We start from the raw sequence: 26,499 nt of genomic DNA, 5'->3' as shown, positions 1-26,499 counted from the left end.
CTAAATAACTTCTGGTGATCTAAATAATACCTATAAAAACAGCATAATGAAGTACTGGGGTATATGAGGCTAATAACATAATAACTCCTTCTAATAGTCTGTTTGTTTGCTTGGCAGCATAAACACAAAAAAAACCAGTGCCACATGCGACTGTTTAAAGCTGGTGGTGTACAAACGCATTATTCTTACAAGCACATTCATAAAAACGCCAGACCACTCAACCAAACAGCTCACAACCTCTTAATTAGCTCAGCTCATCTAACCTTCAAAATCCAGAACACTGTGTACTAGAGGTAACAAAAGCAGATGTTCAGTTTGTCGATCTAAACAAGAAACGGGCCTTAAAAATATATAATAATAATAATTCGGATGACAATGTCGCTGTATAACTTTAATCATTAGAAATGAGCAAAGTTAAAATAAATACATGGAAAATACATTTGTATTCAGTCATACAACAGAATAAACAATACAGTGAACAGCTGCGAGATTCTAGCTGACAATCAAGACAATGTCTTTAATGTCTACTGAGGCCAATAACTGGATGTGAGGTCGTAATCAAGTGAGTGGAACAGATAAAAAGACAAGACAAAAGGGAAGAAAAAGAGAAAATTCTAATGCTCCATATGACAGAGTAAAGCTAAGAAAGGTTTAAATCTATTCATTAGTGCTCAGCTGTAATACTTGAAAGTTGCACAATAAATTAATCTTGCCGTTTACGTGTACCTGCTATGGTCAGATGTGACTGCTTTCTGTTCAAGAATAGCCAGTAATAACTTCCACAAAAGACACTTTTGACATTTACACCGTTCCTTTCCTTTCACAGAAAACACGAAAGGGTCGTCAAACACTTTCAGAATTATATACAGAACACAACCATCTCTAAACATGAAAAACAATGATCAGATTCACTTAGGGAATATTTAACAACTAAACCAATCTAAAACTGGACAAAATTTCGAGGTAAAAAAAAAAAAAAAAAAAAAAAAAAAAAAAAAAAAAAAAAAAAAAAAAAAAAAGAAGATAGAAAGAGCTAAATCAATTACACTCTACCATCGCCTGGGATTTTACCAGAGTCAGGGAGACACAGCACTGCCACTTTAAATGCTCAGACCAGGAGCAGTCTCAGTGACAGCCAAGCTATTTTATGGCCCAGGCTTGTCCCTGGCCTATTTTCAGCCCTCCTCCCTGCATAACTGCAGGATATTACGCAAGATCCCTGCTAGTCGATCAGAATCAAACTCGTAAAGTTGCCTTAAAGTCTGATATAGTCATTATCATTTAAATAGTTCTTCACTACTACTGTAGCTTTCCTGCTGATTTAGATGAGATATATTGTGAATATATCACATGATGATATTTTGTTTTATATATATATATATATATATATATATATATATATATATATATATATATATATATATATATATATAAATAAATCTATTAAAGCAGAAAGTTTGGTCCTTCATATACATAAAACAATGCAAAAATCTGAACATTTCTAGGCATACAGTACCACTTAACTGGATTCTTTATCGAATCCTGGTTCGAGACTCTTTTTACCATTTACATACAAACACAAACACACACACACACAAACACACACACAACAACACAATGTCACACATCACAGCCATATCAAATGGCCTAATGCGAGTGTATCTTTAGAGCTAGCTTTCAGGAGAGCTACAGTGTGTGAATCATTTACTAATGGGGCCGAACCATTTAAAACTAGTAAGTAAAGGGTGGGCTTGGGTGGGCCTTTTCCTTTAGACCATCACACTACTCCAAGCCAAAGCCCTCAGCATTGGAAATGGCAATGGTTAGCTTTTGCCGTAATTCTTTCTTGCTCTTGTAGGGTGGCAGGCAGATCTGGTTGAAGCATGTGTGTGAAACAGGTAACCTGAAAAAAGGAAATGACACACACACATACACACATCTGTTTTTCTATACTTATGAGGACCGTTCAGGGTTACACACATACAATTAACCTGAACATAAACTGCAGTTTGTGCATTTTTTTTTCTTAGATATATATCGATTTGTCAGATATGGAAAGATCTGGTCAGGACCAAAACATAACACACACACACACACACACACACACACACACACACACACACACACACACACACACACACACACACACACACACACACACACACACACACACACACACACACACACACACACACACATTTTGTGCTTACCAGTCTGTGGAAACATCAATTTTAGAAATCTTGAAGTTGAGGTCTGCCATTCCTCCCACAGGAACACGGTCACTTCCTGTTGTGAAGTGGAGAAGCCTTTTCTGAAGCTCCAGAGGGAACGCTAGAACCACGTCCCAGAATGCTCTGCATCCAAAAAAAAATAATAATAATTACTACATAATTAAAGTGATAAATTGTTATAACAGATTTTATATTTTCAATAGGAAGAAAAAAACCATGTTGTTTAGCATAAAGACACTATAAATACACAGGTTTGTAAACACCTGACCATTAGATTTGTATGTGCTTTTATGATCATTCAATTCCATGATTATGCCCCCATTTGTTGTTATAATAACCTCCACTCTTCTGGGAAGATGTTGCACTAGATTTTGAAGTGTGACTGTGCTCAAGAACTGATGTAGGGTGAGCAAGTCTGCAATCAGTGTTCCAAATGGTCCCAAAGGAATGCAGTAGGATCAAGGTTAAAGCTCTATAGCAGGTCACTCCAACTCATGTTAACTATATCTTCAACTATATCTCAGATGTGCCAATTCTTTTGTCTACACAGTGTACATCGATCAGGCATAACATTATGACAGGTGAAGTGAATCACACTGGATATCTCTTCATCATGGCACCTGTTAGTATGTGGGATTTATTAGGCAGCAAGTAACAATTTTGTCCTCAAAGTTGACGTGTTAGAAGCAGGAAAAATGGGCGAGCGTAAGGATTTGAAAGATTTTGACAAGGGCCAAATTGTGATGGTTAGACGACTGGTTTAGAGCATCTCCATAACTGCTCTTGTGGCATATTTCTGATCTGCAGTGGTCAGTATCTATCAAATGTGCTCCAAGGAAGGAACAGTGGTGAACCGGTGACACGTTCATGGCCAGACGAGGCTCACTAATGCACTTTGGGAGCAAAGGCTGGTCCATGTGGTCCGATCCAGCAGAAGAGCTACTGTATCGATCCAGCAGAAGAGCTACTGTATCTTAATTGGCTAAAGAAGTTTATACTGTTTCTGATGGAAAGGTCTGCAGACGGATGTTACCGGATGGTGGGGTCGGTCTTGCTGTAGCCCTCATACTGTGCCACTCGCTGCAGGGAGCTCATGTCCAGATTGGGACTTCCACAAACCAGGATCTCAACCTCCTCTGGCCTCAACAACTACAATAAAATGATGAAGTCCATGAGAGCGATGAAACATTGTAATACTAATACAGCATACATGCAATTACATCATGCACAAACAGTTTTTGTGTTTGTTTGTTTTATTTTTTTACTTCTGCTTTTCATTGCGACATTTCATACCTGCATTACATACATGCAAAATGTAATTGACATGAGTTTTTTTTTTTTTTTTTTGACTTAATATCTTATCAACAGCTTTATAAAAATACTGTCACGCCCTGAAGTTTTGCACGTCTACATAACAACACTGTTAACTAAAGGAAAATAACAGCTTTGATAAAACAGGTCACCTGAAAAATAAACACAAAAGTGTAATCTCATCTGACAAGTCACCTCCCCCCTCTCCCAACACCAGATAGTGAGTTATTACTCTCTCTGTCTCTTACACAAGAATTCAGAGACCTGGGGATTTTATGTGGTGAGTCCAGCAGAGCCGTTTTGTTCCCAGCATGAAACTGTGCACTGCCTCTGACAAAACTGGAGAAATTACAGACAAACACTGACTCACTCAAAAAGCTCCAGAAATTGCCTGCTCTCTCTCTCTCTCTCTTTTTTTGGTCAGCTGCATGCTTACGTAGAGCAAACTTGGAGCAGACACTCCCTACCATATCGGGAAGTGTAATTTTCAATCTGTACACGGCCAAGACAAACAAAAGCAATTTTAGCTTTTCGACTTTTATGCTTGCGCACCTTCAGATTCAAGTTATTTTCCAACACTTATCGTGCTAGGACAGATACGCTATTATCGAACAGCAAAATGCAAAATGCATCAACAAAACTATCAACAAGCTCCTGTGGGTTGTTTTTTCTTGTGTCAGGTGATGACACGGATGGAAATTTCCAGCTCTCACGGTACTGTACTGACGTTTCATTAAATCACAGTCAAGCGAAAACGGCCAAGAAATAACTACTCATCGGGAGCCGTACAAGTCACTGAGCTATCGTAAACCTGCATGAAAAAAAGGCTGCTTTGTAAAGACTCTGATTGAAATGCAAGGCAGGGCTTTAGGGCTGCCATTTTTCTTTACGTAGCAGTGTTTTAACTCTATAGAGCTAAATGGCATATTCTTTCCTGGTTGGTCTGGATACTGCTTAGAAGCAGAGCTGAGCTGGGAGAACACTCCAGAATTCTTTGTAGTACAGCCAAGGGAGGGGGTTGGGAAAGCAGGCGAAGTGCACCCCCCCACACACACACCCCTTACATAAACACAAACACACACACACACACACACCTCACTCCCACTTACTCTCTCGAAATCAGCTGGTGGAAAGTTCTATATTAACCAGCAGCTCGGCTTTGCACATGCCAAAAGAAGCACCTGATTAACTTAAAGAATCACTGCGACCTACTTTCTGACTATATATTTTATAAACAAATGTTGGCCTCAAAATATCAAAAACATCATGATACTTGAAATCATATTTAAGATATGTGACACACTGACAAATAGCTCAATCGTGGTGATAGCTTTAACCATACGCTTGGGTTACTGTTTGTAAGGGGTTTTAAACTTTCTCCTCATGTCCACTCCAGTTTCCTCCTCCGTCCCAGAAACATGCTGAAAATACATGGAAGTAGGTGAATGCACGGTGCCCTGAGATGGACAGGTGTTCCATCCAGGGTGCATCACTGCAGGCTGTGTTTCTAAAACAGACTCTGAATCCACCACAAAACTTACCAGGAAAAGCAGGTTCTCCTCTTCCACAAACACACAATGCAACTCCTTCTGACCTTCTCTATACTTCTCCAGCTGACAATCCTGTGATTACTGATATACAAGTTTTGAGCCTGTTATATTACTATTTCCAAGAACTTTAGTGATGTTTAAAAAATTCTGCCAGAAAAGAGTTAGAACCTGAGCATCGTAATCTTTTATTTACCCTCGATAACTATATCGGTAGAAGAATGCTGAGGATGATGCGGCCAAGAAGGAGGTTTATGGATGTGGTCAGGGAAGATATGCAGGTAGTTGGTTTGAAAGTGGCAGATGTAGAGGACAGGGGGGTATGGAGACAGATGATCCGCTGTGGCGACCCCGAATGGGAGCAGCCGAAAGAAGAAGAAGAAGAAAAAGAATCACAGGATTGTCAGCTGAAGCTTTTTTATCCCTTTCGACTCTTTCCCCCCTCATTTTCTCCAACCCTCAAGCCTGCTCTCTTCTTTCACAAAACAAATACCAACTTGGGAGGGAACTGTTGGCAAACACGTGCTTAGCTCCTAGACACGTGATGCCAGCCACTGTATATTTTTAACCGCTGTGCCACAGAGCAGCGTAGCACACACAGAGAAAAGCTTGATCTACCTTCCTCCTGCTTACATGTACTGACTGCAAGACACCTCTTTATGCATACTATAGTGTCACTCGTCCATGTCCAATTTTACTCTTTAGACTACCAGAAAGTTTCATAATTTCTGGGGCTTAATAAGTATTTTGCTGAACTAATATCAAAGTGGGTAGAAAAGTAGAACAATATTTTGGGGACACCCTCATTTCAGAAATGCTATCTTTAAAATATGTATTTAATGAGTCAAATAAGGGGAATATTTGTTCCTGTAAGAAAGTTATATAGTTATAGAAACAGACAAACACTGAAATAAATTTAAACTCACCATCAGGGCATTAGAAGCACATACACTGTGAAAGCCATGGTAAAAGGCAGCAAACTGTCTATAGATAAACTTATTCAGCAGGAAGTCGATGTACAGCTGGACATACTCTGCACGGGGATGCATAAATAAGTTATACAGAGTAGATGATTAGAAAATTGTTGACAGTAATGGATGATGTTTGGGGGAGATTTAGTGGGGATTTCACTCACCTTTTCTGTTCTGGTTGGTCACAGGGATTTTGTCCCCACCTGGCTTCAGGTTGTATGACTTGACTACTCCGAGTTCTTCTTGAAAAACCTGCAAACACAAACACCTTGGCATTGATCTCTGCTTTTCTGAACATATTTTAAACCGAGAGGAAAAGGCAGTGCAATCTAGGGCAACCTGGATATCTTAAATAGCTTTAGAGTCTGCAAACACTCAGCGACTTGCGCTGTACAAAGGCATGTCTGTGTGTGAGAGAAACACCTGGAAGGTCGTATAGAAGTCCTCCTCAACGTTCCCCTCGTAGCTGAGGAGCTCTGCAAGGCCATGAGCGAGATCCTAAAAGATGAAGATCATTTAACAATATTAATAATAATAATAATAATATAGAGGTGCCATGCACAGAACTACATGCAAAAAATTTTTATTATGCATAAGTCTGAATAAATTGCAAAACAGCTCTACGTCTAGTAGAAAACACTTAACATGAAGATTTTGTTAGTAGCAAGATATTTTACAGGACATAATATACCAGAAATGGTTTATTTTGCATTAATTCCAAATTTAGTTATTGATATATTCCTCTGTTAGGAAATAGAACACTGTAAACATTGTTGTTATCTACAAGTACATGTAGTATTAATCCACATAAAGCCAGAGTAATTGTATTTCACTGTAGCTCTCTGCGGCCATGAAACTAATTAAGCGCCCGAAAGGAGGACATGAAAGAAGTGTATTGATGTTTTGATGCAGGCCGTGGCAATATCCATATTCTCAGTCTCTCTTGTTAAATAGCTGCCAGTTCTTCTTCTGGTTCCAGCTCCACACACTTGTGGGTGAAAAAAAAGTGAAAGACTAAGTAGCAAACAACGCCCTGAGCCACTCGGTTATATAAGTTTGTACAAGGCCAAAGATTTTTAAATGGAACATCTGTTTAGCTTAAATTTGACTCAGCAAAAAAACTACTGGAAATAAGGAAGAAATGGCAACTGTGTAAAAATTTCCAGTTAAAAAGTGATGAGTGAATATGTAGAGTTTCTTAAAATATAATAGAGGCTTGTTTGGTTCACTTATTGCGTAAGAGCATAGGCAAGTATACAGTTAATCTTAGGGCTCCCTCTAGTGGACTGATTCCAAATGATCAGTATCAATGTATATTACTAATCAGACTTTTTAAAGAAATATTTAAGTATTTTTAATAGCATCATAACCGGTTTGAACGGCATATAATATATAAAACATTTTCCGTCATACAGCAAAGGCTATCAGCTAAAGGCTTTTTGGGTGATTTACAGAGCTCAGGTTTATCAGAAGCAGTAAACAAGCAGCCGGCATCAGTGTTGTCCTAATGGGTGCAGGAACAATGCACCATCTGCAGGCGTCACTTTATCAACAGTAAGAGAAAAAACACCCTCGTTTTGCCTGGTGACAGCAGCACAAAGCGAGTCACAACAATACCACAGGTGCCCTTTTCCATGACTGCTATGACATGTGTTCTACCATGTGTGTTGACCACACATATACACTATACACTATATATATATATATCTGGGAATATGATTTTTTTTTTTTTTTTTTTTATAAAATTGCTTACTGCACAGGAGGTAAAAGAATGACAGAATGCCTGTCAGTTTTTAGCTCAAATATGAGACAACCAGAAATCTTAAGTGATCTTTAAACCATTATATATGTATATATACACTACTAACTACTAACTAAACTAACAGTTTATGGACACCTGATCATAAGAGTCATATGGGTTTTTTGAACATGCCAGTCCACATATCCTTCACTCTTCTGGAAATTTGTTTCACAAGATTTTGTGAAGTGTGGTTATGGACAGTCGAGCTCATTCAGCCACGAGGGCGTTAGTAATAATGTAAAGTCAAGTACTGATATAGGAGAGGTGAGGAGGCCTGGGGTGCACTTGGTGTTTCAAATCATCCCAAAGGTGTTCAAAAGGGTTAAAGTCAAAGCTCTATAGCAGGCCACTCAAAATCTTCCACTTCAACTCATGTAAACCATATCTAAACTACATGAAGCTTGTTTTGTGCACAGGAGCATTGCCATGCTGGAACAGGTTTGGGTCTCCTAGTTCAACTGAGAAGATAAAAAGGTAACACTACCACATCCAAAGACATCCTATTTAACTGTGTGCCTCAATCTTTATGGTAACAGTTTGGGGGAAGAACCATATTAAGGCTGGAAAAGTCAGGTGTCCCAATACTTTTGTTCATATAGTGTATCATCTTACAGAATGAATATGATTTGTTTTTATGTAGTCTTTGATCCTATATGAAAATCTCATGATTTACAGACTTCTGAAATGTGGGTAGTGTAGCTGAGTGGTCTAAGGTCTCAGATTTGCACATACATATCATACTGTGTTACTTTGCTTAATTTACTTTTTACAATTCATTTGAATAAAGTTACTGAGAAATATGTGTAAGTATCTGAATTAAACTTTTGGATCTTAATATTTTTCAATCAACATTTCAGCCAAAAAGAGCGAATGCAGACAATTTTCCCTTTTCTCAACACCAAGTCAGTCATGTAATTAACATTTACAGTCAGTGTCTGGGTTTAACTTCCAAAGCTTTGCACTGGAGTTAATAGCTTAGGTGAAGGCTAATACTGCCAACAAGTACTGTGCAAACTGCATGTCTAATTATTCACACGTCCACCTACAGTGTGTTGGATGAGGCGAGTGCAAATCCTCACCCTCTCAGATTGATACCCGTTATGTGATGAGGTAGAAATAGGTAGTGGTGGGAATTAGCAAACTCAATTTTTGCAGGGAAAAAAGGAAGCGAGCACAACGCGGCAGAAATCCTGTGAACAGCACAATTTCACTGTGCAGTTTGTGACACTACGCTTTCAGATTATAAAGACAGAACTGTAACTTAGAATAGATGATTTAATTTAAATTGTTTGAATTTCTTTTGCATAGAGTATAATATTGAATAAAACTGTTCATGTGTAAACTGTATCACTGTGTAATTATGGTCAGATATACAACATCGATATCAATAGTTTCCCTTCTAAACTAATCACGCCATATATTTTGGCCGATTAACCCTTAATGGAAATACAGGAAAGTTGTTATATCTGTCAGAACTATTTCTTTTGGAGGTGCACAAGAGCAGCGTTTTAATGAGAACTCTGGATGTCACAGCTTGTGTACATACAGGCATGATTTGCTGCAGGTCGTCCAGAGTGAGGGATGCCATGCCAACAGGGGCATCAAGGTCACACGGCACAATGGGAGGAGTCAGCAACTTCTTGTAGACGCAGGGTGGGAATCGGATATCCAGGGTGATGCTGTTATACACGGCAAGGCCCATGAGCTGAAGGCGAGGGGTTAAGAATGATGACCAGCTGGGAAGTGAGCAGAGTCTATACACACAAGCTCATACACATAATCTTTCTTGAGAGCGTGCGTTCTCTTCCTGTTTCCATTCAATTTATAACTAGTGTACATGTTTTGAGATATCTGCTACTGCACTGACCACAAAATCGCCTTATGGTATAGGCTCATCGGATGGGGGGAAAGAACGCCCAACAGGTGTATTATACATTTAGAACAGAATGTGAAGAGGCTGCTTGTTAAGTTCTTACAGCTGCAGCTGACGGAACTCCTCCATGTGCTCTCCATATGCACACAGAGAAAGAGAGAGCAGTGGAAAAAAGAAAGAGGGGGGGGGGGGGCAGAAAAAAAAGGCTGCCTTTTAGCAGACAGAGGGAAAATTTTCGTAATGGCTCGAGCATCAAGACAACACAAAAGCCAGCGCAGGGGTCGTTCCAAACGAGAAAAAACCGAAGAAGCCGTGCATTCATTAGCCTACGCCAGTGTGACACAGCACTTCTGGGCGTACTTAAACTCAGGGCAAAAAGATTTACCAAAAAGTGAGCTAGCTTAAGAGTTGGAGAGATGCAGCAATGCGCGCACACACACACACACACACACACACACACACACACACACACACACACACACACGGCTACCTGAGCCAGAGGGAACGATTATGTCAGGATATTGCTGCTACTCTTTCCTTTCCTACCTTGGAGTGAGCAAACTGTGGACAATGCTGCCATTTCATTTCAGCAGTGAAATGTCACTCAGCAGTGACTCAAACTGAAGACACTGAAAATAAGTATCTGTGCCACCCTACACTGAAAGGGAATCTTTTTACAATTCCATGAATAAAAGGTGGATGTTTCCTCTAAGTGGAAGCAGACGGTATTTTCGTTATTTTTATGTCTCCCAAAGCACATGCGCAGCTACCTGCAGCACATTAAAGGATACAGCTCCAACCAGTCTGTACTCGGAGCAGTTGTCACACTTCCAGTTGCTGAACCAGTGACACTGAGATTCCTTCACATATGTGAACATGCCTGTGAAAACACACACACACACACACACACACACACACACACACACACACACACACACACACACACACACACGCACACACGCACACACACAGGAGTAATGTAAGTCTTCAAAAGTCCGTAAGTCCTTTTCCATAAAGGATCTTCTATTGTATTATCGCTACATAAAACTAAATTTGCATCAACATTTCCATCCAACTCAACATCAAAACTGGGCATGACCATAGCTAATTATTCCATTATATGCACACATGACAAATTATTCTGGAAATTAAATCGACCCTCGTTCCTGAATCAGAAAAATTCTAAATCTTCAACAATTTGTAGCCACGGACCGCTTAACTGTAAAAGCAATTTTATTAGGTTCGTTATTTGAAAGTGTACAATAATATTACTGCTTTCATTGCTGCTATAGAGATGCAATTTTATTCCTGAACTTTCCTTAGACAGAATTTTTTTTTTTTACATTAAATAGGTCCAAGTTGATATTATTTACAGGCTTTTTCACTTACGTTGCTTTTATGTTACTGAGGTTTGGATTAAAACCTTTCGATTGGGGGGACCAGTCAAACAGCCTATAACTATAACAACTCAATAATAAAATATAATTCTTTAATAATAGTGGGTTGTAATTTCCACCAGAAAAACAGAGCCCCTGGCTAAACTTCACCAACCCTACTTACAGAACCTCTGTTGTAAAGACTACTGCAAACTTTCTAAATAAAAATGATTCAGTAAAACACCAATTATGTCATGCTTATTTAAACATCATTTTGTTTTCATTCAGTTAAGCAACTGGTGTTTAGGTCATTGGATTGAGTCATATGTGGTTTAAATATCTGGAGAACACAATCCCTTTCGAGTCCAAAACGAGTAAATGCTATATGTAATAAAAACCTCTTTTGGATTTATAGAGAGTACAGAATGGGTAATATTAGTGATAGTGAACTAACACGAAAGCACAATATGCACACGCTTTTCCCTGAGCATCTCACCATAGTCAGTGTGAAAAATCTGTCGAATAAGGAGAAGAAACCATTCCTTTGTGAGTCCTCCCATGTCCAAGCCTGCTTCCCCAACAAACGTCACTTTGAGCTTTTTCTTCAAATCTGCTCTCTTTCTTGAAAGCTATTAAAAAAAACACACACATTTATAGTGGGGCCATTTTTCCAAATTAAGCCCTAGCCAGACTTAGAATTTTCCAGACCAGACTATGCTTGCTCTTGGCCAAAAGTACCCTCTCTCAGTCTTGGAAAATAAAAATGGTGAATATGGTGCTGCTTTGAACAAAAAATATATAATGCGTACAAAACCACTACACTATTCTTAAAGTTCTGTAAATGTTTCTTAACGATTCAGAGTTAGTGGGTAGAAAAAAGTAAAAAAAAAAAAGCGGAAAAAAAAAAAACCCACACAGGCACTGTCCATGTTCTGTGAGCGAGCGCTATTACCTCATCCAGTGAGTCACTGACCAGCTGCAGACGCCTTACTTTAATGTTGAGAAAAAGCAGACTCATATCCACCCTCTGTCTGCGAGAGACCTTGTCCACCAGGGTTTGCTGCAACCGAAATAGAAAGCCATGCATTTAATCATTCAACATTCCCATGCTGGAAACCTGTTTACATACTGATGCTCATGGGCACAATCTGTCTAAGGAATTTATCTTTAAGCTTCTGATAAATGCTGGGTGATATTTCTGTCCGTGTTTCACTTTCTGAATGCTTTAGTGAAGCTGCTCTTTTGTCCTAATGATGAGAACACAGTGTGCATTTCCTTACTGAGTACACGCTCCTGCCAGACTGTATTTAATCCGACAGCCACGAGTCTGTTTAGCCTACACTCTGGTCTCATATGTTTTGGGAGGGAGCTTGTGAGGATTCCACCCAAAAAAAGAACATCTCAGGCGGCCCCACCCTGTACCAGACTGTATCAGAAGACTTTCCTTATAGTAAAACGAATCCCTGCTTGACGATGAAAAAGCTGTTCACACAACAGATTAACACTTGGGACTGCCTGGAGAGCAAGAAACTTCACAAAACTCAACTTTTCAAGAGTCACCAGACTTCCCTGGGAAGTCTCCAAATACAGACAGCTTAGATAAACAGTCTTGAGTATAGGCGGCTATAGAGCAAGCATCAAATCCCACGAGACCCTTAGGACCAAATAGCCGAAATCTTTAGTTTCCACAGTAACGCTCGCTGCACACTCAGGCAGCTCGGCAGCAACGGGAACTACAGAGGAAATGACAGTGACATGCAAACGCTTACCCTGGCCATGCTGATCATCTGTTGCTCAGAGTCTCTTTGGATAATAGCCTTTTTCACTACTGTAGACAGGATAAACGGATATTGGCAGAACGTGAACCTAAAAAATTGCAATGTGTCAGACTCCATGTTGTGAAGTTTCTTACCAGTATTAACTTGTTCAAAAACAATTATAATGTGTGGTTTTATAATATATTTTTAAACAATATATATTGTACAGTCAGAGCAATTACAAAGGCTTTTTTCGTTCAGCAAAAAACTCAACCTAACACACATCTTAAAATCTGTTCTAGACTTTTTCTAGCTATTAAACTAAAGACTAGAAAAACAGCTCTAATTGAAAGAGCTTCAGTGCACGTATGCTTAGACAAAACCAAAGAGAATACCACTTGGTCTGAATTATATTTTCATGCCACACCTGTTGGAATTTCCATGAGCTTGCCAGGTCTGGTAATCCTCCATAAAGTCAATGTGGTCCAGTGTGAGATTGTAGAAATCTGAGAAGGGGATGATGGGAGAAGGAGAAATGCTGTTTGCGGCATCTGTATAGAGAGAACAAAAACACAGAAATGGGTTGACTTGGTTCCAACAAAATCAATCAACATAACTTTCAAAATTCCCTCAGGCTGGCATGGGTTTTAGTACTCACTGAGCAACGAGAGAACCTTGGTGGCTGATGGGATCCACCATGAGCACTTGGACATGGGTGGTAACTCCTCTGGTTTGGCAGGGAACAGCCGTGTGGTGATGAAGAGCTGTAGGCGTTCCACCAGCTGCTTAAAGCGCTTCTGAGATAGCCTGAGAAACAACACGAAGGTCCTGCTCAGAACACTGACTTACTGAGATTCTTGCTGTTATGATGATCCAAAAATCTGTAAATCTATTTTAAAATATAACAGTCCTTTATCTGAAATGTGAATTATTTGTAAATCTCAGATGAGGGATTTTTTTTTTTACATTTGAGTCTATTTTGTAAATAGTAATAATTCCTGTAGTAGATGCCTTTTAAGTTTGGATTTTGTACTTAGAATTTTATTTTTGTGAATGGATTCCTAAAGCAGCCTAGAATGCAAAAGGCAGAGACAGAAGGAAACAATTCAGACTCACTTCTTAAACCAGTGCATCAGGAAATGGTGATCTGCTTCAGGCAGCGTGGCTATTTGCCGCAGCAAGTGAGCATAGATGACATATGTGGCTGTGCTGGTGTACTGAGTGTTCTGCAACAAAGAGGAGTCTTTTCTAAGCACTTCAAAAAGGAAATCTAACTTTTCACTCATGAGCTGCAGAAGTCGGTCTGGCTCTTTAATAAAGAATGACGTTTCAATGGAAACCGGTCCCCCCAAATAATAATAAAAAAAACTTCTCCACCATGACCTCATCGGTTCCTTCAGCACAGTCAAAGACAATTCATACCAAAGACTGACTCACATTAGCGGCAGACAGATCAGCCCGATAATTGCTCTTGTCTTTCAATTTTACTCCGTTTTCAAGAGATGTGTTGGTCAGGACATCATATAATCGCCTGAGGCAGACTATAAGCTCATTTTGGAGCAACTTAAATGTGGAGTTAAGACTTTTTTGAAAACTAAGCAAAAAATGTCTGACATCTCATACAAAATAGTGCAAACTGTCTTCTCTCTCTCTCTCTCTCTCTCTCTCTCTCTCTCTCTCTCCCTCTCTCTCTCTCTCTCTCTCTCTCTCCCTCTCTCTCCCTCTCTCTCTCTCTCTCTCTCTCTCACATTAGTCTTTCCTAGATTTTATCCAGGAGTTGTGGCTTTATTTAGACAACCCAGAACCAGACCATGCTGGTCATGTGTGATGTAAACACTCTGCTCATAATATATATGCAGCCTAGCTCAGACAGTCTGTCTGTAGCTATGGCTGGAGTCAATGGGCCATGTGGTGAGAGAGGAGATCAAGGGTTTCCCGCCTTGCCTCACACTTCGACATACCTTCCAGCACAACGCTAGACCAAGCATTAGCCAGATTAGTTCAACTGTGCTCCACATACAGTATATCCTATACATGTGCACAGATAACCGTCTTGATTTAGGACAGGAAATTACGGCCATTACTGAAAAGCACCACATGCATCTGGGTTATATAATCAAGGTAGTTTCCTATTAATAGTCCAGTTCGGCACAATGGTGATCTCCAAATGAAAAAAAATAAATACACGGGACCATTTCTTTTAGTGAAAATATTTTTTCCACGATCGTTATCATTATTATCAAGTATTACCTGCACAAGTATGAAATACGCCCTCAGGACATCCTTCGTCCTCGGTCTAAAAAAAAAAAAATAAGTAGTTTAAATCTTCACAGTAACAACAAAACACTCAGCAGTTCAGGGAGTAAAAAACAAAACAACACTCACCCTTTCCATGCTCTTAATAAGCTATTAATGATTCCCTTCAGGACTGATTTCTGCGTATCAGGGGGCTGCGTATAAGAAAGTGTGAAATTACACATCTGCATTCTTGGAAAAAAACAACAACAACTCAATAATGAAAACACACACCCACACAAACACACACACACACACACACACACACACACACACACACACACACACACACACACACACACAATAGCTCTTTGTGTAGCTTAACAGAAGGAACGTTAAAGCTTTTTTGTAAGCGCTTCTGTTTGCTTGGGTTTGTTACACACCGTGTGAAGCAAAGCATCATAAACAGCATTGACAAATTTGGTGTTTATTCCTGAGTCTTCGATAGTGTTGAATGGAGCATTTGCTTCTCTCTGGGGGCAAAAAAATAATAATAAAATGGCAAAATCTGTCACTATATACTTAAACAAAATTATAATAACTATAACAATCTTCCAGCATTAAAACATTGTTATTAATTACAAAAGTGTCAATAAGGTGTTAAGATTGCTGTTCTGAATGATCAAATGTACAGTAAGAAGGTCACCTGTAATAATATATTATACTCTGTATATAATCCATATGCAGGTGTTCCCTTTTATTACTCTCTAAATGAGCTCATTCATTCATAAGGATCCTAACAGAAACATTTGGATTTCCCCTTCTTCTGTTGTTTTACTCTAACTGTTTCACATGGGTCCGAATTTCAGCAGCACTCAGTAAAAACATTTACACAATTCAAGGGGAACATATTGGACTTAGCTGCTTTTACACTTTTACATCCTGCTAAGCCTATACAGCAATGCAAGTGATTTATTTAAAATACAAAATTCACATAAATTCATATTTATATTCGAAATATCATGCATGTATGATAAGATCTTTAACAAGCAAACCTTAAAAGCAGCATTGAGTTCCAGAAAGGAGTTGAACGTGGTCGTGTAGAAATCATGGACATGCTTCCAATCACCTGAGATAGTTGCCTTTTCAATGTCGTCCCTGGATTTAAGACAATAAACCCTGTTAAGTGTGGTTTAGTGCAAACAACTTTCTAAGAAGAATATGAAAAGCCATAGAAAAAAAAAAAAAACGAATAAAAGACTGCAAGTTCGTACTGAAATTCTTTGGTAGTCTTAGTTCGGATGGGAATGATGGGATCCGAGATGAAGCGGGCTTTAACTTCTGGAGGCAAAACATCAATGGAGATGCGATGCTTTTGTCTAACATCTGGATAAATTGGGGGAAGTTCCCTCACTGTGCACAAAAAAGACAAACGTGCAGGTAGAGATTTTCTCAAAAGATATAAACCCATGCAATACATAGTAATACTAGACGTCAATGCATTCAGCACAGGAATGGAAATGCTAGGGCTTTAACACAAAATGACACACAAAAAGACGTCCTATGATCTCTTGGTAATAACTGGGTGTTTCTCCCAATGCACTAAACAATATGGCTGATTAAGCAGAAGCTCATTACGCTCCCATCAAGGATTCTTTAAACTCTAATGGGAAAATTAGACACACCGCTTTGCTTGGACCCATAGGACATCACCTGATATTGATATATATATATATACACAGTATATACACGACTGGCAATATACACTGGCCCATTTCTCTCAAATATTGTTCACAAATCTGACTGGTTTTGGGACCCCCCCCCCCCCCCCCCCGGACCCCCCCCAATACAGTAAAACGTTTTAGAGTGGCCTTTTGGCACAACTGTGCAATAATCATGCTGTCTAATCAGCATCTTGATATGCCACACTTGTGAGGTGTACGGATTATCTCGACAAAGGAGAAGTGCTCACTAACAGAGATTTTTTTAGATTTGTGAACAATATTTAAGAGAAATAGGCCTTTTGTGTACATAGACATTTTTGTTCAGTGTATAATGTTTCACACAAGTGAGTTCTAAACAACGTTCTATAGTCACATCCACATCCACATCCAGTCACATCTTTTAAGAAAATGGAGCAAATTTCCCACAAACGAATTTTATAAACTACAGACCTTGAAGAAAATTAATTCTCATAAAAAGACATTTAAATTGCAGGTAGCTAATGTGAAAGCAAAAAAACACTATTCTTAAAACTATTTCTACAATATTTATTAGTGTTGATCAGAAAATAATATCCTTTGGAATATTTGGAATTAATACCAAATCTTCAAGGGTACTCAGTTTAACTACAAAACACATGTTAAGATTTATATACTCAGAAAAATACCTTTAAAAAGATTTTACATTTAACACATTTTTGAGTCTGTAACATCCGAAATTTTACAATTTTACACCACAAGTTATGAGCATGCAGGGAAAGCATAAATGTTAATAAGTGGGGTTTTATTTTATTTTATTTTTTTTACACTAAATGGTGCGAAAAACTAAAAACATCCTGTGGGTGGAGAGTGCAATCTCTGTGTAAACTCTAGTGCCTGTTGCTTGTGAAAGTCCCATTAAAACAGCAGTTCTTGAAAAACTCAAGCCAGCCAGTCTGCTACCAACTACCATTACCATTCTTTATTCTGATGTTTAATGTGCACATTAGTATAGCTCTTATCATGCTGCTACAGGTATATGATTGGCTGATTAGATAACTGCACAGTATGACGCGTACAGGTGTTTACATACACTTGCACACATTTCTACAGAGATTCCAAAATAATTGCTAGTTGTTAGCTATAAATGACAGGTCTTTTTTGGCTTGGCTGGAAAAAACAAAACAAGAACAAACATGCACACAAACGAACAAACAAATACACTATACCCAATATAAATAATGGTGGCTCATTTATATTGAGAGGCTTTAGCAATATATTTTTACCCAAAATCCGGTTGCCTAAGTCAGGAAATTAGGCTGTACGTGCAGCAAGACAAACATTGAATTCAACAGTTTATTATTCCGGATGCAGTTTAAGACAAAAGGCCTTCGAGTCAACTTCGTCAGTATGTTTTTTTTCTTCGCCTGTACAAACTGAGGTACTTCCAACTCCATCTCATGCAGCGGTGTGTCTCAGTGGTTGAGCTTTTAAAGGTAAGCAGCAAATGGGGTCAAATTGGTGCTTGATTAAACTTTAATTACAGCTGCAAGGCACAAAATCCAAAGCGTGACGCTCTCTCTCCATAGGAAAACAGCGGTTTAGTCTGTGATTTTATCTCACCTCATCTGTCTGCAGTCAACTGCCTGTGTGTCAGCAAACTGAGAAGTTGGTTAGTTTATATACTCTGCACCTAGACTTTGGAAGGGTGTTGTAAAATGAACTGGTGTGGACCAACATTCCTATTAGAAGTCTATGTATTCAATCTTACAATGAATGATTTTAAGAGTGCCAATATTTTTGTAACAAGTGTTACGTTGTTAGACAATGAATTAAAAAAAATTTGTTCTGCATTTGACGATATGGCTAAAGACAGATAGTGAGAGGAAGCGTGTAATAGAGAACTGATTTGGCAACCCAAAAGTGGTGTGTTGCTACTGTATACAGCAAAGCAAAAAACAAACAAACTTGGCAAGAATTTTTGTATTTAACTTATGTTACTTATATTAAAATAGCATCGTTTCTGCTGATCAAATCTGCCATTACAGCAGCGAAACAAAGTTGTAAGTAACGTTTAAAGGTTTAATCCTTTTCAGGTGTAAATCAATGTATTTCAGATGAAATACAGAATATGCTGCTGATAAAGGTACAGACTAACAGTTATAATGCCTGTAATCGTATGAACTGGTTTTACTGGTGTACTAGATTTTGAACCACAAAAAGATGTCATTAAAGTAAATTGTTTTGGAGGGGGGGGGGGGGATGCTGAATATAGTCCACATTATCATTACTATTACTGAAGCACAACTACTCAAATAACTGCCCTCTTCACTGAAGAACAACTCCCAATCAAAGTGTGATTAAGAGACAAATTACAGATGCTAGAACTGCTCTGGGTTCCTCCACTGGGTAGACCCTCAGAGACACACACCAAAACATAATGCAGACTACTGGGCAGAAACAACTGGCAACGATTCTACCAAAAAAAAACTCTTCTTTTCGCAAGAAGATCTACACGTTTCTGCCACCTCAAAGTCCAGATTCTACAGCAGATTCACCAGGCAGTGTAATCAGCCCTCCGTATGACACACTGATCCTCAAGTCTCCTCAGACATCTTTGATCTCAAGAGGGAAAACAAAACAACTAAACAAAGCAAAGCACATCTGCTTGCAGTATTGAACTGTTCATTAATTCATAGGAGCTTAAAAGAGAACTCTTTGAAATGCAATTAGCCGTTTGTCCTGGGTCCAAGCATTACCTTTAAATTGTATCTGCATATCATTTAATAACACGCTGACCTCTGGATGAGTGTATCCGTGACATGCATTAAACACTGGCTATCAAAGCACCACATTTTTGCCTACTTTATCCTTTCAATGCACTTCTAATGAGCTTAAAATCTTGTTTGGTCACAAATCTTGCATCCAGCACGCTGTTAGGAAATGGTTTCAGGGGAATGAGGATGTATATTAAATAAACTCATCTTGTAATCTGTACAATTGAATTGGTACTTGTATGATAGAAGTAGAAGCAGTGACGCTGCTCAGAATGTGTTGCTTAATTTTCCACCTTGCCATCTTCATAACAGTCTTGTTCAAATACTCTTATAAATGCAGTATAACACGAGCAATCAGCAATTACTTAGATATTAATAAGTGTAGTTCATTATTGTTCTCGATTAGTGACAAAACTTGAGATTAAAATAAAACTAAGAGATGGACAATAATGATATTTTCTGAACCTCTTGTTATTGTTGGACAAAAATACACACACACACACACACACACACACACACACACACACACACATTTTATATATATATATATATATATATATATATATATATATATATATATATATATATATATATATATATATATATATATATATATATATATATAAATATATATCACAAATCTTGCATCCAGGTGTTAGGAAATGGCTTATTTATATATATATATATATATATATATATATATATATATATATATATATATATATATATATACACACATACACACACATAAACAGTATATACATACACATACACATACAATCAGCATCTGGAATCACAAACATTTGGAACTCATTAAATATTGCAACCTCCATCCAAGCTACGCCTTTGGTTCAACAACAAAAGCACAGTCGTTTAGTGTGTGTGTGTGTGTGTGTGTGTGTGTGTGTGTGTGTGTGTGTGTGTGTGTGTGTGTGTGTGTGTGTGTGTGTGTGCGTGCTGACCTTGTCGGACGGCAGGTAAGAGGAGATGTGTGGACAGGCTGTGACTGCCCGACTCTCTCTTGTGGTTCAGGGTGGAGATGAAACTCCCGTAAGAAGCGAAAGGTAGCTTTGGTCCACGCTCCAAACTCTGTCAGGGGGAAGAAAAGAGGCATAAAATTCATACTCGAATAGCGATCAAACCTGGGCATGTGTGCTGCAAATTAGTATTTAACAAAGGAGTTTCAAGCCTGAAAAACGATGCGGTGCTGTGCGTAGGATGCGAAAAGTAGTGGTTTAATCAGTTTCTACAGCCTGTAATCTCAGCATCACCATTCATCAGATCAGACAAACACAACGAGACTTGAAGGGCGACAGATGGAAGTGGAAATTTAAAGCCAACACTCACACACACACACACACACACACACACACACACACACACACACACACACACAAGACAAAACACAGCCCTTCCTTTTATTTGATCCTATCAAAAGCAATTCTGCATATCTGGACTCCTTCTTAAAGAACAGAAGAAATCAAGTGTTAGCCAGATGGTCCCACCCATGTGCTTTAATTACTAACATAAGTTCTAGGCATCAGAAGCAATGGGTGATGCTTTTTGGGTGGATGTGTGATAAATTGCATAAACTAGTACATACTTTATATATACTGTATATAAATCTAACCTCAAAACAACCTGATCGTATTGAAAGCAGCTGATTTCTAATTTAGGGGTTGTTTATCTTGCTGTACATTAAGATGTAAATGTTCAGTCAAATTCCCCAAACCACCATTTTCCCAGTAAAGGGAATTTCCATCAGCGATCAACTGCTCAGAACCCATCAGGACACGTCCTTTTTTTTTTTTTTTTTTAGTTATATAACTGAAAACAGATCTTTTTTTAATTGCAAGTGTAAAGAAACAGAAGAAAAACAGACTTACTGGGTTGATGATAGGAGGAAGCCTGTCTCTGTCTTCCAGCGGATAATTATTCTCACTCATATTTAGACGCATGTCTTCAAAACACGATCACATGGCTTGTTTTATTGTTGTTTAGGAAGAAAAAATAAAGTTTTCGAGCGGAGAAGTAGCGGCGTGTCCGTGTCTGGAGCGTTTTTCTGCGAGCAGGAGTGTAAACACAGCGGCGCTGCTGGCGCACACTCTCGGTACGCGCTGTTCCTAAAGCCAGGCAGGTGACTTTTGGAAGTTGTCACGATAACCGGGAAAGATAAAAAAGAAAAAAAAAAGATGCTTATTTTGCTCTCGAGTATCAAACTACAGGTCCATATGTGTATTCAATAAGATCATGGCACAAACGACGGACTAAATCTTTGCGAAGCTGCGTCAGTTCCCACGGCGCTGGGAGTTAAGTTAGTGAAGCTGAGCTGAGGCGCGCCGCTGCGCTCCAGCCGCTGCACTCCGCCGCCATGTTGGTGAGGATGAAGCTCGCGAGCAGCGACTTGGTAACGGTCGCTAACGCTACGTCATCGCATGGGTGTGGCTTACGGTGCTGAGTCAGATTTATGGTTCCGTGGGTTATCTAACATGGATAAAGGAAAATACCTCAAGTACAAACAAACAAAGGGCTTACATATATTAATGCCTATTTATATATTTATTCCTTCCTTTTCTTTTTTTGGGCTGTTTCTGTATTTTTACATGATTTATTTCTGCATTTCCATATTTATTTGTTTGTTTGTTTGTTTGTTTATTTGTTTACAGTGGAGGGCCATGTCTCTCATGGCTAGGCCTTCAGTGGTTTCCTGCGAAGTGCTCTATATCACATGCAGTGAGAATAAATGCAATTACTAAAGCAAGACTAAAGACAATTCAGCAAATCTCCTTTCACTGCAGCCACAGCTGCACCACCCGCATACATCATTTCCTGCATTGCGGTTTTCCTGGGGATTTGAAATAAAGGCAAATTGTGTATTTTTGTGCAAATTTCTTCAGGAATGAAAATGCACAAGTTTGAATGGTTTATGAAAAAGCCTTCCAACTGTTTTTGCTGACCTTTCCTCATGATGTCCAGCTTTTCTTGAAAAGTCCCTATTGTAAATGTCCTTGTGAGGCTATTTGCAACCAAACCAATTTCTTTTGCTCTGTCACAAATTTTGGAATGAAGAAACAACTTTTAAATGCACATGGATATATTTAAGCTTGTGCAGTTTTCTACAGATGTGGGTTGTAAGTCTGACTTGAGTGCTCTCTGTCCATCCAATAAAAGGACGTGAAAATGCAGACGTGTTTGGACACCTTTTAGGGGCCTTGGAGTTACCAAATCACAGTCTGATTGGTTAAAGCAGCAGCTTCAAATAACAGAGTTTACGCTAAAAAGAGCCCACAGGTGCTGAGCCTGGTTATGTTATCCCAAAAGAGATGCTATACAATTAAAAATATAGACTATTGGAAAAATCTTAAACATATTCATGGACAAAGTATACATATAAATGTAAGTCAGTGATTCCGATAGAGTTTAGGCCAGCACTTTTCATTTCTGCATTTTCACAATTATTTATTTGTTTGTTTTTTGTTAACATTTGAGTAATTTTTTGTCCACCATTACCTAATAAGCAGGCTCGGGTCTCTAACTTTCTTTCAAAAACCAAACTGAGTTGCAAGATGTCATTTTTTGTGCATAATAACATTGCAATCTGGAAGTTGAGAAGTATCATATTCATGTGAGGAAATGGACTAAATCTAAGCCAACGTTTAAACTCTTTTGAAGCAACGTGGATCTGCTTTGAGTGACATTAGAAACAGAAAAATGTAAAAAGATCCGCGAGGCACTCTCCTGCTGAAAACAAAGGAAGCTCTAAATGATTTTGTTGTGGTTTTAATAGTTATAACATGAATTGTATTGGACTCTGTAATTGTATTGGACTCTGGTCCCTGGGGAGCCTGTTTGGAGATACCACACCTTTGGCAACTTGTAGATCATATGTGGATATCTACCGGACACCACTAATTATGTACACAAGTATGCTGTGTTGTGGAAACCACAAAATAATAATGGTAATGGTTTAAATGGTTTTAGTAGAATATGTAGTGAGAACCATTACAATTTCTATAATGATTTTTATTGGGTTTTCTTTTATTTAATTTATTCAGTTCAGTTCATTTCAGTTGTAAGTGTATATCGCCTTTAACAATGGACATTCTCCTAAAGCAGCTTTGCAAAAATAAACAGATTACAAATATAAATTTGTAATTTAGAAGTCCCTGCACATTTATCGATAATGAGCAAGCCAGTGGTGATAGTGGCAAGAAAAATCTCAAAAGGAAACATGTCCTTATCTCGGTGACACAGAATGTCCATTGATCATAGTTTTATCATTGTTGAGGTTATAAGTTGTTTACTGATGGGCAATTACATCCTTAAACCATTGAAGCAAACTGTTTATATTAATTACAGTCCAAATCCAAATATTGTACATTTTATTATTTTGTTGTTGTTGTTTATTTCATTCGTTTGTTTTTGTTAGCATCTGTTGTGTGATGTAGAGATCTGTATTAATTTTGTACCTGATTTTATAAAAGTTTAGGTTCAGGGTTTCAATAAAGCCAGACAGCTTCCACACAGGGTAAATACATAACTCAAAATCAGCAAATAAAGATGAGAAATGCAAATAGGCACACTGCTTTTTTTCCCCCCAGAAACATTGCAAGAACCATACATAGGAATACAACAGGAATACAGCATTCATTCATTCATCTTCATTAGCAGCTGCCTGGTCAGGGTTGCAGGGCTGTAAATCAGGTCATTAGCTTGTTTATTTCTTGGGAAATAGAACCAACAAAATTAATTCATCAATATCACAATAATAACTGCACAAGCAGTATTAAAAATAATCTTGTGTATATATTATTTGGCCAACATTTTGTGTACATCTCATCATTACACCCATATGTCCTCCTTCCCCAAAGGAAGATGTAATAGCAATTGTATAGGATGTCTTTGTATGTTGTAGCATTAATAATTCTTTAAGAATTCTTCTTAACAATTCTTCCTTACTTCTTTGCACAAAGCAAGGTCAATGAAGCCAAAACTGTTTAATGTTGTTTATGACAAGCTTGAGTGACCTGCACAGAGCCCTGACCTCAATCCCCTTTGGGATGAATTGGAACCGACTACACACCAAGTATGCTCAATCAGCATAATTTTTTGATCTCACTAATTCTCTTGCAGCTGAGTACAAATCCCCTCAGCCACACTTCAAAAATCAAATGGCAAAGACTTCCCAGAAGAATGGATTCTGTTCAAGAAGCACATACTGTATCGGTATAATGATCAAGTGTCCAAAACATTTTAAAATATATTGGATAATTATAACTATGCATGTACTTGAGTGATTTAGCTGTAGTTGAGTAGTGTGTAGAGAATTCACACACCATACTGACATTGAAATGTTAATAATTTTACCCTAATGTTCTTCTCCTGATGACACAGGGTCCGAGAACTTAACAATTGGTTTGATAAGAATGAAAATGAGGTAAATCCACTGATGTGGTATTTGCAGTTCCAAAATGGTCCTGGTTACTCTGTTAACTCTGGTCACTCTAATCATTATAGTTATATTATTATAGTTTTGTGATAAAAAAAAATATATTATTTTCATAAGTGGATTTACCTCAGAATGATTAGAATTACCAGGACCATGTTGTAATACTGCTACAGATTACTACAATCTTTAAATTTTTCTACATAGCACAATGCACAAACAATTTTGGCAAGTAAAATGACCTTGAATATAGGAACTCTTAGCTATCATTATCAGTATTAGATTTGATTCCATTAGTATAAACCAAATTTTAGTCTAGTAAGCATATTTCGTGCCATATTTATTAATTTCAAGCTTGAAATCATCTACTTCTATTATCAGATAAATTTACTTCAATTTAGCATTCAATTCTGGAAAGGAACAAAATGATCTGCTAATAAAATAAGACAAAACAACAAAAAAAGGATGTATTTAATAGGTATAATAATCTTATAGTTTGGTTTTATGGTAATCTGTGATTATAGGAAATACTGGATATGTTTTAATACATTCAAAATAAATCTGCTCAGATTAGCTTTTTTTCTCAGTGTCACCCCAGCCAGTTTAGAGCACAGCAGTGAATGTGCTGTTTGTCCCACAGGTTTAATCAGAGGCTGCGAAGACTTGCATCAGTCAGCAAAATCTCTGGAACATCACAACATACTCTCACTCCTCCATTCACTTCTGCCCCTATTATCACCCAACTAAAAACCTTGCTCTATGGGGGAGATGCTGTGAACAATTATTAAGATCAGTGTCACATTCGGAGGCCAGTATCAAACCTCCTGATTCAGCGTACTATGCAGGCAGATTTGTTATTCCTGACAGCCTCTGTCCCACTTCTACTTTACTTCACATCTTTCTCTTTGGATTTCAGATTGTTCTTTTACAACAGGGTTTCTTTAACTGTTCTCACTTTCTAAAGGTCTAAAGAAATTTTTATTCGAAGCTGTTCAGCATGAATGAATTCATCAAATGCATACCAAAATCTGTTATTTTTTGTTTGTTTGTTTTTTAATCTGCTATATAAATCTTGTATAGCACCTTTCAGATATTTGCACTGAACTCCAGTATATGAAACATTAGACACAATGTTTGATACCTTACATGTTGTCTGATAAAATAATACAAGTAAGACATTATAAAGTAAGACATTGGTGAGATTTTTTTCTTTTTTTTTTCTCATTTCTGGCAAAATATCTGGGTAATGTGGGGAAATCAGTTCCATTCTTGAACAATTGTTTCATTGTTTTCTTCCAGAACCATCCCACACAGAAACTAGGGTGGAGAGGATGTCAAAGTGAAACCCAAAGAGTTCCAGAATCAATTATCAGATGCACCTCCATACCAAAAACGTTTTGCCACATTGCACTAAAGAAGCCCATCTTTCCAGCAACCAAAAAAGGCTGATTTTGTCATTACTTGATACTACTAT

General features: G+C 38.1%; 1 protein-coding gene and 1 long non-coding RNA gene across 2 annotated transcripts; one reads left to right on the top strand and one right to left on the bottom strand.

Annotated features, from left to right (window-relative positions):
- Nucleotides 1-378: 378 nt before the first annotated feature.
- Nucleotides 379-21,975, bottom strand: hectd2 (HECT domain containing 2). Its single transcript, XM_083555719.1, has 21 exons — nucleotides 21,466-21,975; nucleotides 20,542-20,668; nucleotides 16,377-16,515; nucleotides 16,158-16,260; nucleotides 15,546-15,635; nucleotides 15,253-15,317; nucleotides 15,118-15,163; nucleotides 13,984-14,093; nucleotides 13,526-13,674; nucleotides 13,295-13,418; nucleotides 12,880-12,976; nucleotides 12,063-12,170; nucleotides 11,607-11,739; nucleotides 10,526-10,614; nucleotides 9,408-9,566; nucleotides 6,484-6,558; nucleotides 6,225-6,312; nucleotides 6,016-6,122; nucleotides 3,265-3,380; nucleotides 2,211-2,354; nucleotides 379-1,903 (listed from the first exon to the last, which is right to left on the bottom strand). The coding sequence occupies exons 1-21, from the start codon at nucleotides 21,535-21,537 to the stop codon at nucleotides 1,783-1,785; spliced, it is 2,262 nt and encodes a 753-aa protein (XP_083411845.1). The 5' UTR covers nucleotides 21,538-21,975; the 3' UTR covers nucleotides 379-1,782.
- On the top strand, nucleotides 18,041-26,499 carry LOC310734117. The gene is made up of 3 exons (XR_014535967.1): nucleotides 18,041-18,298; nucleotides 24,553-24,665; nucleotides 26,325-26,499. It is a non-coding gene; the product is annotated as an uncharacterized lncRNA (long non-coding RNA).

The sequence above is a fragment of the Silurus aristotelis genome, assembly GCF_946808225.1.
Source record: "Silurus aristotelis genome assembly, chromosome: 12".
Lineage (NCBI taxonomy): Eukaryota > Metazoa > Chordata > Actinopteri > Siluriformes > Siluridae > Silurus > Silurus aristotelis.
Note: the sequence above shows the minus strand (reverse complement) of the source record. Positions and strands in the feature narration are given on the sequence as shown.

Excerpts from the sequence above, each read along its gene's own strand:
- hectd2 (XM_083555719.1), bottom strand. The coding sequence starts at position 21,537 with ATGCGTCTAAATATGAGTGAGAATAATTATCCGCTGGAAGACAGAGAC. Across the intron at positions 14,094-15,117 it reads CGTATTTCATACTTGTGCAG|AACACTCAGTACACCAGCAC; the intron begins GTAATACTTGAT and ends TCTTTGTTGCAG. Across the intron at positions 6,559-9,407 it reads ACCTGCAGCAAATCATGCCT|GATCTCGCTCATGGCCTTGC; the intron begins GTATGTACACAA and ends TTCATCTTTTAG.